At 41.3% G+C, this 14,466-nt stretch overlaps 1 protein-coding gene across 1 annotated transcript; it reads right to left on the bottom strand.

Moving 5' to 3' along the window:
- Positions 1 to 829: 829 nt before the first annotated feature.
- Positions 830 to 11,642, bottom strand: LOC122711717 (homeotic protein deformed-like). Its single transcript, XM_043930729.1, has 2 exons — positions 9,428 to 11,642; positions 830 to 3,760 (listed from the first exon to the last, which is right to left on the bottom strand). Exons 1-2 carry the CDS (start codon positions 10,362 to 10,364, stop codon positions 3,030 to 3,032), a joined length of 1,668 nt encoding a protein of 555 aa, XP_043786664.1. The 5' UTR covers positions 10,365 to 11,642; the 3' UTR covers positions 830 to 3,029.
- Between the last annotated feature and the right edge of the window lie 2,824 nt (positions 11,643 to 14,466).

Raw genomic sequence — 14,466 nt, 5'->3', positions numbered from 1 at the left:
TATGGATGAGATACTGTCAACGCCGTCAACTAACAAGTTTACCTCGGCTCCGGTTCGGCTATCGTTTGTTTCCCGCGCGAGTGATGTGTCGCGCGGAAAAAAAAAAGAAAAAAAAAAAGAAAAAAATAACCGATAAAAAAATAAGCGGGATAATAATGAATCTATAATAACCGAAATGTCCATTTTTCACGCGTTGACGATAACAAGGCGTCGAGGGGAGAGGGAAAGGAGGAAACACGAACAAAACAATAAATATTCGTGGAAAATTAGATCGAGTTATCATCGAATCGAGAGAATCGTTTGAGGAAAAATGGAGAGAGGCGAGGAGAGAGAGAGAGAGGGATAAAAATAGAAATTTGAAAAATTTTGGAATCTTTCGTCGGATTTTTCCCCCTCAGAATTTTTACAATTTTCTAAACTAACCGATTTATTCCAATCTTTTTTGATAATGATAAAAAGAGAATTAAAAATTTTTCTTTTTCTCAAAGTTCCCTTTCCGACCGAAATTCCGATTCCAAATTTTTCCAATGGTTAAGTATATAGTATGAGTAATGATGATCGTCGAGTAATGTAATAATGTAATAATCTCTCTATTAATCTCGAGAGAAAATTGTAAATTACGAAACATTTATTTATTGATTCACTTTACTTCACGATTGTATCTTGATCTTGTCTCTACTTGATCAAATATAAACATAAAGCATCGTACTGTGCCCGAATACGTTCAAATTATCGTACAGGCTATATACAATTATCGATAGAATGATCATCAAGGAATATAATAATGTTGTCACACTTAATAGAACGTTTTTTCGTTGAATTCGTGCGCTTATTTTTTTTTTTTTTTTTTTTTTTTTCTTTTTTATATTTTCTTCTCTCGCTTAAAACTGTCGCTAAATTACACGCTAGATTGCCCCGCTCAGTTCCGTCCAAACATTTCACGGGCAAACGTTTCATTTCGCATCTTCGACAAATAACCTGAATCGTTCGTCCCCCGCCTCCTCTTTCTCGAAAAGATTAAATCGATCAAATCATCAGATTAATTTCTTCCAGATCAATCTCTCAAAATATTATATTATTATCACAAATCATTTGTTATTCTTAAAAAAAAAAAAAAATAATTGTGCAATACTTCATACTTCGAGTGGTCTCCTCCTTCGTCATCGGCTCGTAACAATAAAGAAGAAATCGAAGAAATATTTCGTTTCGGAAAAAACGATGATCCAGGTTGCTCATCGATGCTCTTTTTTTTTTTTTTTTTTTTTTTTTTTAATTAACCTCTACGAATCCTATATTTATAAACCGATAAAACATCGTTTTGGTATATCGTCACAGCGACTCTGTGCATGTTTGAAATCTCCCCATGTTCGATTAGCTTAACCTCCCCATCGAATGAATGAACACCTTTTACGCATCCCTCTCTTTCCTCCTCCTTTTTTCTCCCTTTAATCTATATCCTCGTCATTGGTCGTTCTCTATCATCACTTCTCTCGATAAAAATAGACGATATTTACGCCATCGCTTATTTACAATAAGTGTGAGCCCGTGGAAAAAATTCTGACTCTGTCCGTCCGTCCGTCCGTTCGTGTGTCCGCGTCGCGCGCAATGTCTGACGAGCGCAGGAAGTTTCCACTTTGCGCCGGGACAACGAACCTAAGTTGGCCAAGTCTCGTCGGTAAAACTAACGATGATTGGACAAATTAAAGAGGAACCCTCCAGACGTTTGATTACATAGTTTTTTTTTTTTCTTGGGGAGAGGGGACGAGATATTAGAAGAGTATCTTTTTATTCTTCCCCCTTCCCCCTTTTTTTAGAATGATATACTACGAAAAAGAAACTTTGGTTTTCTTTTTTTTTTTTTTTTTTTTTTTTGCTTCTCTCTGCGTAAATTGAAATTACACAAATCTTCTAATCTCTCGGGAGAGAAGTTTCGTCTCGAGAAATTAAAATATTTTCGTTCATTTATTTTCTTCCTTTTTCTCCCCCCTCCCGTGTTTCTTCCTCGCGCGTCTCGGAACTCGGGCATCACGTTTTTTACGTTTCCTTCACGAACGAACGAAAACATCGTAAAATTGCGTTTAAAATTGTGGCTCCCTATCGAAATTACTTAAGACGCTAAAAACCTTGCACACTTACGCAATTATACGTACGAAATACGATGCACTTAAATCACATAGCGATAAGACGACTTTCTTTACACGGCTATATACATGCGCACGTTACGTGTGTCTGTCTATGAGTGTGTGTATGTGTATGCGTGTGTATATACATGTACACCTTCGCGACTCCGACTTTCGAACCGAAACACGGACAGTGTTTTCTCTTCGGAAACGACACATCATCTTCCACCACCATTTCTCGAGCAAAACGGAAAAAAAGAAAAAGAAAGGAGCGAACAAATTTTCCAATAATACATCTTTCGATCCGTCGTCGCGTCACACGTTTCCACACTTTTTCAACCCTCGTCCTTCCACCCCATCCTTCCAAATTTTCTTCACACCCCGTTTCCTCACACTTGACGAGAACGTCGCTCAACCTTCCTCGACGCTTCTTGCACGCGCGCCGCACTCCTCGAACACTCTCGAGCAGGCTCGAGACGAGATGATTGGATACGACGACGACGTCAGACTCGCGCCAACCAGCCGGAGGGGAAAAAAAGCGATCGTTTGTTTCGTACCGGATCGCCCGGATGACGATGACTCAGCCATCCCCCCTCCCCTTCGTGCCCGAGCTATGGATCCAGAGATCCGGATTCACACATTTTTTCCCCCCTTTACGATCGAAGGAAACGAATTCGAACGTTATCGCTGTTGAATTGAAAGAAGAAGAAGAAGAAGAAGAAAACGATCATAAAATATCAATTCAACCTCGTCCCTCGTACACCAATCGACCGCAACTAACTGCAACAGGCGACGAAGCCTATTATTACGTTTCACTCGCTACCAAACGGCGACGAAGCCTCGGCCGCCACCGTGCACGGGGGGTTCTTCGATCTTCGAGCGGCCCTGGTCCCTGTCGAGGGGCGGATGTTACAGGGCCGTGAGGCCGTAGTCGGACTTGATCGGGGGCGGGTGGATGGGGGCCGAGACCTGGAGGGAGGCAGAGGGGCTGGTCGCAGGGGCGAGGGGGCTGATGCTTCCGGAGCCGATGTGGCCCAGCGGCCCGCCAGCCGGGGGTCCCTCCATCATCCCGGTCACGTGGTGATGACTCAGCTGGGCCTGGAGATGGGCGAGGGGGTGCGGGTGGCCTTGGAAGCTCGGGTGGACCACGCTCGTATGCGGAAGAGCGGCGTGCACGTCGGGGACCAAGGGGTCGGCCAGGCCCAATTGCTGCTGCTGCTGAGACGAGTTCGATTCCATCCCTCCGTCCGCCATCGACGGAGGCGAATTGTTGTTGCTCTTCCTGCTCTGCTGGCTGTTGTTGTTCCCGTTGTTCCCCGCCGACAGTTTGGGCCTGCTCGACGCCCCCGCCTTGGACGACTTGCCGGCGGAGGGCGCCGCCTGGCCCCCGGTCCCGTTCTTCCGCCTCACGTTCTTCGTGTTGGGCAGCTTGTTGTCCTTCTTCCACTTCATCCGACGGTTCTGGAACCAGATCTTGATCTGCCGCTCGGACAGGACCAGGGTGTGAGCGATCTCGATACGTCGCCGTCTCGTCAGGTACCTATTGTAATGGAACTCCTTCTCGAGCTCGAGGATCTGGTGCCTCGTGTACGCGGTCCTCTGCCTTTTGGGCTCCATCCCGGGCTGGTACGAGCCGTTCGCTGAAATAATCGAAACAGAGATCGGGGGCGGTGTTAATTTCGTTTTTGCTTCTCGTTTTTTCATTGGGGAGTTGAATTATTTTCGACGAGTGAGAAATTGTGATTTCTTTCCCTTTTTTNTTTTTTTTTTTTTTTTTTCGTAAAGGGAGTAAAATTGAAAGTTTTTCCTGTGAAACGACAGCGCGGAATCGAGAATTTTGCATCGTTGTCACGAAACGATGACGCAAGCGTTTCTAAAAATTAAACCGCCTCGATCCGAAAGTTGTATAATTAAACTTATTTAAAAAAAGAAAAAGAAAGAGAATTGCTTATGATAAACGAAATTGGTGTTTTTCTTTCTTTCTTTCTTTCTTTTTTAGACGACATCGAGTTTTAGTAAATATCAAGTAATGGCTTCGACCTCGTCTATTATTACGAAGTAGCACAGCACAAATACCCGAGCAATTATACAAGCAATTATACGTCGATGCTATCGCGGTTTTTTTTTTTTTTTTTTTTTACTTAATATGCGAGAATCGATATTTTTCTATTTATCAGGAACACGTATATAGGAATAAACAAAGGCAAGAATAATTCAACGAATGATTTCCACGATAATAATGGAGGTATAAGTGGAAAGAGCAATAAAATGTGTAATTTTTTCAAATTTGATCCCAAAATAGCTCATCCATTAAAAAATACATATATATGTATATATATATATATACATATACAGAGTAGAAAAATTAACAGATAATTGATTACTTAAATGTCCAAGCAAGCTTTTGATCTATGACGTTGGTTGAAAATTTTTTTGCAAATTCCAAAAACTCGTGCTTCGACTGACGTGCAATCAGTAATTATTTTAAGCCTTGCGTCGTTGATCGACTTTGTAGAATACATGATATATATATATATATACATATGTATATGTATACGGATAAAGAAAAATATGACACGTGCAACGACGTTTCTTCGAAGAGACGCGTGGAACAACCGGCTCTAGATTTCACAATCGGCAGAGGCCGATTGTTTCAAGGCCGTGTCGCCAGATGATCGTCGAAATTGGATTGAATTGCTTGGCAGGCGATCGTAATAATAAAAATGGTGGATGCAAATAAGTAAATTCGACGCGACGAATCGAGTAATGTAATAATTAAAGTTGAAATTTCTTCAACTCCTCTGATTAATTTATTTATTTATTTCGTTATTTCTCTTCTCTTCAAATAACGAGAAACGGAAATTCTAATGATATAATTGATATATCGAGAATTTTATAAACACTTGAAATTAATATATTTTTACACGAGGAAGCAAATAATAAAATCAATCACGAAGGAATCAATCTTCGAGTGATAGATCTAGTTGTAAAATCTTTAGATCAACAGCGGATATAATGCATTTATAATTGCACTTACCGTCTCCGCGGTATTATTCAATTTTCTTTATCCAATATGTCAAACTATTATCATCATTCTCTCATTTACACATACAATTACATTTCTCTCGCGAGTCGTTACGATGTGTCGTACGAAATAATATCGTATCGTTCTCTCATCCATATTTCAGAATTCAATTTTTCCCATTAATCCAATATTTAAGATCTTTCTCTATTCCGCACCACAATTTTCCTTTTTTCCCAAATTCAATTATTAATTTTCATCCTAACCTTCTCACCAACGATTAACCATTTCCACCGTTTCCATTACGACCACGTGATCCACGATATCAAAGCGTACCATCGCATCTCTTGTCGACTCGAGACGAAACGAAGGTGATGGCGCTCGTGCATCGATCCATTGCCCGTATCACAGACAAACGTCAATCCTCGGATGCCTAGAAGCGTTTCTTGGTGGTCCGAAGCCACGATAGAGGAAACACCACGGCACCGAGTACGGTTTAGAATCTGTGCAGACGCATTCCATTCCGAGGCTGACCGACGGTCCCTCGTAACAGCGGTTCAGAAGGGAGAGAGATTGCAGTCCGGCTCGACAGACCGACGGACGCGCATACCAGACTTTGCTGGACGTCGAACTCGAACGAGGATCGTGTTGCGCGCGAAAATGATACTGCTGACGATAAAAATGACACGACCTCTTCGTAGAGTAGATTCGTCTCGAAGAGCTCGTCGAAGAAGGGGGAAGATTTTTTTCTGGGAATGAGATTTCATTGTTGGTTGAAAGAGGTAAACGTTATGGCGTAATATATCAAGAAAAGAATTTCTTTCTTTTTATATTTTTAATATTGGATTTAATTTATAAATATTTCTATTGGATAGATTCTCATTTGAGAGTCTTGGAAATTTTGAAAGTAGAAATGATAGTAATAATTGGCTTAGTTTTTTTTGGGAATTAAATTTCATTGTTGGTTGAAAGAGTAAAGGTTATCTTATGATATACCAAGGAAAGAATTTCTTTCTTTTTATATTTTTAATATTGGATTTAATTTATAAATATTTCTGTTGGATAGGATTCCCATTTGAGAGTCTAGAATTTTTTGAAAGTAGAAATAAAATAATAATTGGTTTTTTTTGGGAATGAAATTTCATTCTTGATTGAAAGAGTAAAGTTATCATATGATATAGGAAAGAATTTCTTTCTTTTTATATTTTTAATATTGGATTTAATTTATAAATATTTCTGTTGGATAGATAGAATAGATTCCCATTTGAGAGTCTTACAATTTGTTGAAAGTAGAAATAAAATAATAATTGGTTCAATTTTTTTGGAAATTTCATTGTTGGTTGAAAGAGTAAAGGTTATCATATGATATGATCATATGATATACCAAGAATTTGTTTCTTTTTATATCTTTAAATTGGATTTAATTTATAAATATTTCTGTTGGATAGATAAGATAGATTTTTACTTGAAAGTCTTATAATTTTTTGAGGTAGAAACAAAGTGATAATTAATTCAGTTTTGGGAATGAAATTTCATTGTTAGTTGAAAGAAGTAAAGATTATGAAATAATATATCAAGAAAGAATTTCTTTTTTAATATTTTTAATATTGGACTGAGTTTAATTTGTAAGTATTTCTATTGGATTTATATAATTAATATAATTATATAATACAAGTAAATATTGATAGATTTTTATTTGAAATTTTTTTGAGACAGAAATAAAGTAATAATTGGTTCAATTTTCTGAATCAAGAATGAAATTGTTGATTGAAAGAAGCAAAGGTTATATATATATCAAAGAAAGAATTTATTTCTTTTTATATTTTTAATAGGACTATATTATCATGATTATATTTTTTATATTATATTATATATTATATTTATATCAAGACTAATATTTAATTTATAAGTATTTCTATTGAATTTCTTTATTGAAAGAGGATTTGTACAACTCTTGATATTAAGAAAAGAATTTGTTTCTTTTTATATCTTTAGTATTGGATTGGGTTCAATTTACAATATATTTCTATTGTATAGATAGGATAGATTTTCATTTGAAAGTCTTATAATTTTTTGAGATAGAAACAAAGTGATAATTAATTTAGTTTTCTGGGAATGAAATTTTATTGTTGGTTGAAAGAAGTAAAGGTTATGGTATAAATTTTTTCTTTTTATATCTTTAATATTGGATTGGATTTAAAAGTGTAAATATTTTTATTAGTTGGATTTATGATTTCCTTTGTACAAATCCTTTGTACAATATTGATAGGATTTTTAGATTTTGGAAGTTGGAAATCTTAGGATTTTTTGAGATAGAATTGAGAAAGAAGTAAAGGTTATGGTATGATATATCAAGGAAAGTATTTGTTTCTTTTCATATTTTTAATATTTTTGGACTGAGTTTAATTTAATAAGTATTTCTATTGATTGGATTTATATATATTACAATTTTCAAGCCTTTATACAAGTAAATGAAGTTGATAAAATTTTTAATTGGAACTTTTTGAGATTGAAATAAAATATTAATATAATAAATATGTGAGGTGAGGATTATTAAATTTAGTGAATTTTTTCGTAGAATAAAAATAGAAAATCATTTTAAACGGATATATAATCAATTTCAATCATTTGTCCACAACTTTTATTTAAGCATATATCGTAGATCAAAAGGCTTGAAGAATTGCAGTATCTTTTCGAAATCTTATATCTTCGAAACTTATTCAAACCTTTTCCTTCTTATTATTATCATATCATACACTTGTACACCTTCGTTCCAAAGAAATTTACACGCGAAAAGAGAAGTTTCGTTACGGACGCGTTAAAAACTCGTTTCGCGTATATACGCCCTACTGCACGTTTCTTTTTCATCGGCGATACCACCTTTTTTTTTTTTTTGTTATACCTGGAAATATGAATTATGATATTCGGCGGCGATACTATCCGGGATAGAACGGAGCTAAAAGCGAAAATAGTTGCAAGCTGGAATGAACAGCCACTTTCCCCGGTCAAAACCGGGAATAGAAATTCGTGGCTGCAAAGGCAGCCCAATTCTCTGGGATATTACGTTGCAAAAATTCCCTTTGAACGTTCATAATCCCTCTGCGAAATGCCTCCCGCGGACAGGAACCCTCGACTCACGCCATTTTTATCGAAACGTTCCCAATAAACTATTTCCAACCTCTCTCTGTATCGAGCAAAACCGTTCGCCTGCCGTGAAGCCCAGGATAATACGTTTCGACCAACTATTTTCTTCTTTTCCCTTCCTTTCGAAAAAAAGAAGTCGGCCTTTGTAGAAGTCGGTAAAAAACGTTAATACGCAAATTTATAATGGAACGACGAATATTCCATATCGATTATTTATTTGTTATATATTTCACGGAACAAAGTTTGAAATCGATGTCTCGCCAGGATGGACGACTTTTTTTTGAAAAGTAATTGGAAATCGTTCGAACGAAAACACGATTGCACGTTAAGATCAATCTTTACAATTCCGTAAAATAAAACCTGATATATTCTAGCAATTTCAATTCTATTCAAAAAAAGAAACAAGTAAAAAGGACTTTCCATGAATCGACACAAAACTTCTTGCGAAGGACCATTCAGGATCAGGTGGCAAACGAGAAAGGAAATTATCGAAGCGGCGTTGTACGATCTACGATCGACAGATCACCAATCGATCCCCTTCCCCCTCGACAATATAAGACAAACTTCCCGTCGATTTGTCCGTTTTTCTAACGCGTGTTCAGAGTCGTTCTTAAACGCTTAGCTATTTCTCAAGTTGACGCGCGGTACGGGATGAAGAATAGCGACACCAGGCGTGACCGAATAAGCGGTAAATGGACAGGCTTCTAAAATCTCGCGCGCAGGTGATCGAGAGGGAAAGGTGCAATAATAAATCGGCGCCCATCACTCTTCTTCCGTAACCCATCACCTTGCGTTGCAACAGTTTAGTTAGTTAAATTCGCTTCCGAATTCCTCGTCGCGTGATGCGAAGAAAGAAAGTAGACAATTTTTCAAAAATAACTTTTCGAAAAAACCTAACTAACTAACTACGAAAGTGGAAAATGAAGATACGTTATACAAGTAATAAAACGACGCATGACGGCCGTTCGTTCCGTCGGACGAAGACCGATTAGCCTCTCCCTCCTATCATCCTCGACTTTGAAATTGACACGATTACTACTCTAAAAACGTCTCCTCTATCAAACTATCTAAATTGGACCAACACGACTACCTCGAGTGGATATATATATATATGAACGGGCCATTGAAAATTTTAACTCACCGACACCAGCTACGTGAATCTTCTTCATCCACGGATAAATCACACGGTCTCCGTTCTCCTCGTCCTCCTCCTCCTCCTCCATCATTCCAGGCGACCCGTCCATCATCTGATCGTCCTCCACGTCGTCCTGATCGGATCCATCGTCCACGTGATGATGTTGTTGTTGCTGCTGCTGTGACTGTTGCTGGCCCTGTTGTTGCTGCTGCTGCTGTTGGCCTCCCTGCACGTGTTGACCGGCGCTCGATTGTTGTTGCAGATCGGGCGAATTGTCGCGATGCAGTTGGCCGGATGCAGTAGGCGGGCTGCAGGCGGTGGCCTCGTGGCTCGGTTGCTGATGATGCTGGAGGGTGTCCGGCGGCTGTACGTGACTCTGCATGATCCCGGGTGACAACGGCGTGGTTCCAAGCACCGTGGACGCGGACACGGGTGGTTGTTGCTGCTGTTGCTGATTCTGCTGGTGCTGCTGCTGCATCGAGGATGGGCACGTGAGGGGCGGTTGCTGCGCCTCGGGCGGCATCGCCAGGGCGCCCACCGCGTGGTGATGCGGATGCAAACTCGCGTGATGCACGGCGTGCACCTGGTGATGGGGATGATGGGGCCCGTAGTAGCCACCGTATCCCGCGTAACCGCCGTTCAACTGGACGGCAGAGGAGGCGCCGTAAGGGGTGGACGCGGCCTGGTGGTGATGCTGGTGATATCCGTATTGCAATTGATGGGATTGCGGATGGTTGAGGTGGTGGCCACCACCGGTGGCGGGAGGGAAGAAGTCGGCCCCCGTGGACGGTATGTAATTACTTTGGCTGTACTCCTCGCTGGGTGGGAACTTTGGGTCCACCATGACGGAGGTGGCCGCCAAATGGTGGCTGGTCGCTGCCTGCTGGTGCTGGTGGTGATGATATCCACCGCCGGCGGATGGATTCATCAGGAACGAGCTCATTTTTATCACGAGCGTTTCTCTTTCCCTTTTGACACCACTCTTTTTTTTTCTTTTTCTCTCTCCTTTTTCGAAACGTAACGCACTTTCTTTCTTTCTTTCTTTCTTTCTTTCTTTCTTTCTTTCTTTCTTTTCTTTCTTTTTTCTTTCTCTCTCTCTCGAATCGGTCGAGGAGAAAAGCGTTCCCCCTTCCTCGAGTCGAGTTAGTTTTTAATTCATAGAAGAGGAGAACACGGTGGTTCCATGTTGATGACGATATTCATCGAGTCGAGAAGCGGTAACGGAACACTGTAACAGAACCGCACTGCACTGTGGCCGACATCCCTCTCTCCGTCGGGGTGACTTTTTCGAGCGGAAGGGAAAGGGTGGCGACGCAACACACACGCACGCACACACCACACACACCACACACACACACATATACACACACACACTCTTTGGCCAGTCTCTGGCGAAGGCGGAAAAGGGAAAGAGAGAGAAAAAGAGAAAGAGAGAGAGAGATAGAGAAAGAGAGAGAAAAAGAGAGAGAAAGAGAGAGAAATAGAGAGAGAGAGAGAGAGAGAGAGAGAGCAAGGGGGAAAGGAAAAACGAGCGAAAAGAGCAAGACCACGGAGAGCAGCAGACTCCCGGTGGACAGCTGCTTATCCTCTCCTCTCCTTCCGCCACTTTTGCGATCTTCCACCAAGCTCCGCGGCCTCGTTCGCTCCTTCCCGCCCACCGGAGCCCAATTACCATACCACGTGACCGCGGCGGCGACCAATCAGAGCCGCTCCCAACCCGCGACCATGATGGATAGCGCGGCACGCATGCAACACGTGAGTGGCGCCACGGGAATCACTGCGGCAGGTGCACCAACTTCTCTCTCTTCGTGCGACGGTTCCAACACCAACAACTCTCGATTCCGCGCACTTCTTTTTACTTTATAATAACAGAGTTCTCCCGATCTCTCGAACGCACAATTTCCAATCTCACTCCTTCTTCTCCCCTCTTGATCCTCCCACACACGGTCCTCGAAACACACTCGGGAGGAAGTTAAGGGGGGAATTATAATATATTATAATATAATCCAAATGTTGAAAAGTTCGATCCTCGAGCCGTACCCGTATATGTGTCGCGTTGACGCGTATATCGAACGGATCGGAAAAATATCTCTATTCGCACTCGAAACGACGACGAGGAGAAGAAACATCGGCGAACACCGTCGGTTTAACGGAGCCCCCGTCAGAAAGAGCCATGGGAAGCGAGCTCGTCCTGCCTCGGCAGAAACCCGTCTGGCAACTCCGCCAACTCTGTTCCCCGGCTCCCTTCCAGGTCGGACGAGGCCGGCTGGCTTCGAACCGCTCGCGGAGTGCCGGGGAATCCCCTCTCCTCGGCTCTCGGAGCCCCCCACTCCTCGCGGCCGCGAGACCAACCCCTGCCACGGACAGCGTGCATCCCGTGCCCTTATGGGGCCACCACTCGAGGGTACGTAGAACGGGTATGTAGTCACTCCTACGGATCTCCTTAACCCGCCTCCATCCTCCTCAAAATCCATCTTACGCGAGCTTGGTCAATGCTCGCCCCGATCGACCGTTTAGCCTTGTTATTGTATATATATATATATATATATGTATACATATATATATATATGTATATATATGTATCTTGAGGGGGTTGAAAGTAGGATGACTCGAGAATCGGTGTGAACAGGTAATCGGGCAAATTTCTCGGATTTTAGGATTTGTTTCCGCGTTGGACGATGAAAACGGGGTTATCAACGCTTCGAATCGAATCCATTGACGGGTAGCGACGATAATAATCGGGATACCGGTTGCGCAAGCCGGCGATCGTGTGTCGAAAGCAATGGCCGTTCTTTCACCGGGCGTGTTTATATTAGTGCTCCACAAGTGTGCACTCGGTGCACTCGGTCAAGTACGTCTACCCGCGATCAGCTGCGTGGAGCAAAGCGCCGAGTCATTACACAAAGAGCACACTCACTCTGTTTTGCCTCGGTGTGCCACGACACTGTTCTCACAAGAGTTCTCGCTCCTCTTGACAATATATATATGTATATATATATATATATATATATATACACACTCGATTCGCATTTTACTTTTACCTGGCTCGAGACCGTTATTATTAAGGATGGAAAATTTCCAAAATTTCCAAAGTTTCATAATAAAGGCAAGATCGAGTGAATGCTTGTACCATTTCTTCCATTGTTATTTGCCATGTCTGGCTGTCTATCCGAAGAAGAAACGTTCGAATTATACAAAGACTATTCTCTAGGAGAGTAGAGGAAACTTGGAACGAGTTTTTCCCCTCTTTGGCCTTTCCTCCTCTTATTTCTAGTTTTCTTCTTACGGTCCACTTCCCGGCTCTCGAGCTCGAGAACGGAACGCCACCTCGATGGGGGTTGCCGGACGGTTCCTGAAGGGTCTTGCGGATGACGTGAAACGAGGGGTGAAGAGGGTCGGCGCGGACGTTGTCTTCTCGTTTTCGCGGCTCGAAACGACTCCTCCTCCTCCTCCTCTTCTTCTTCTTCTTCTTCTTCGTTCCTCCCTTCCGGCGAAACACGATCAATCACTTTTCCCGGCCACGACACCCTCTCTCCTTTTACATCCCCCTCCTACACACCCCTCCAGTTCGTCAACGACGATTCTCCCCTTCTTCGTTTCCTCTTCCACCCTCTCCTTCCCGATGATGATGACGATTATCGCGAGAGATCGCACATGAGAGCCGTGCCACGTGTGCCAAGGGAATCAAGGGTGAGCTTTTCCTCCTCCTCCTCCTCCTCCTTTTTGTGCCACTCTTCTGCGTTTGAAAAACAATGGATTTAGGGGATGAAACGCGACAGGATAATTGTGCTCACGAATAAATTATTCGCCAAGGAACTTACTCAATTGTGAATTTTCCATAAATAATACACGTAAAAAACAAAATCTCCGTTTCTCTTATCTGCCTACGAATCCTGATAAACTTTGCTGCCAATCCAATGCTCAATTCTGAAAACTGGTTCCAATATCGAGTTCCATTTCCACTCCTCCTGGAACAACTCGTTTCGATCGCAAAAGAGGAGGAAAAACGTCGATGATTTGCATCGACTCGAGAGAGAGAGAGGAGAGAGAGAGAGGCTTTCCTCCCGAGTGGAAACCCGTTTCGATGGAATTTCCTCGGCCAAGTTTCGCAGCGGGCAGAGGCGAGTTTCCGGCCGTGATATAATGATAAATGGGAACTCGCTAGTTTACGATTTAATATCAATCCACCCGGGCCCGGCTCCGCTTATTATCGGCCATTACGAAAGTTTTAATAACGCGATACGGGCCAGGGGTGGAGGAGGAGGGGGAGGGAGAGGAGGAGGGGTGGTGGAACCGTCGCGATTTATCACTTTCATCGCTTTATTTACCGGCCTGTATTTACGCCTTTAACTTGTTGATCGTAGATTGGCGGAAATTTTTTTCCTTTTTTTTCTAATTTGCCTCTTCTCCCTCTAATTCTTCGATTATGGGCGGGGGTTTCGAGTATACGGACGTGGAGAATTCGTGGAGGAGTTTTGCGTATTTTAAATGTCGTGCAAGTGTTTGAATAAGGATTTTTCAAAAATATTTATTCTCGCGTATCGAACGATGGATTTTACTTAAAATTTTTATTTTATCCTTCTTCTAATTTGGCTTCTCTTTTTAATTATTCTAATTATTGATCGATCAGTATATTGTCTATGAGAATTCTTATAGACAATTGACAGAGATTTGAAGAGGAAAATTTTTATTTATTTTTTTTCTAATTTTTTCTTCCGATTCTTCGTGATGATTGATTACTAGAAATCGATATGAATTGGTTAAGGATTAATTTGAATTAGAACAGAATTGAGAATTGTTACAGATACTTGACAGAGATTCGTGAAGAAAATGGATTCTACTTAAGACAGGAAAATTTTTATTTTATCTTTTCTAATTTGGCTTTCCTTTCCAATTATTCTAATTATTTATCGATTAGTATCTTGAATTCTCATAGTATATTATCTATAAGAATTCTTATAAACACTTGAGAATTCAGAGAGGAAAATTTTTATTTATTTTTTTTCTAATTTGGCTTTCCTTTCCAATTATTCTAATTATTTATC

Source organism: Apis laboriosa, unplaced genomic scaffold, assembly GCF_014066325.1.
Source record: "Apis laboriosa isolate Shangri-la unplaced genomic scaffold, ASM1406632v1 scaffold17_cov146, whole genome shotgun sequence".
Lineage (NCBI taxonomy): Eukaryota > Metazoa > Arthropoda > Insecta > Hymenoptera > Apidae > Apis > Apis laboriosa.
Note: the sequence above shows the minus strand (reverse complement) of the source record. Positions and strands in the feature narration are given on the sequence as shown.

What these genes read in the sequence shown, in the direction of transcription:
- LOC122711717 (XM_043930729.1), bottom strand. Translation starts at nt 10,364, where the DNA reads ATGAGCTCGTTCCTGATGAATCCATCCGCCGGCGGTGGATATCATCAC. An exon ending in GATTCACGTAGCTGGTGTCG is followed by an intron (nt 3,761 to 9,427) that starts GTGAGTTAAAAT and finishes CGATTATTTCAG; the next exon opens with CGAACGGCTCGTACCAGCCC.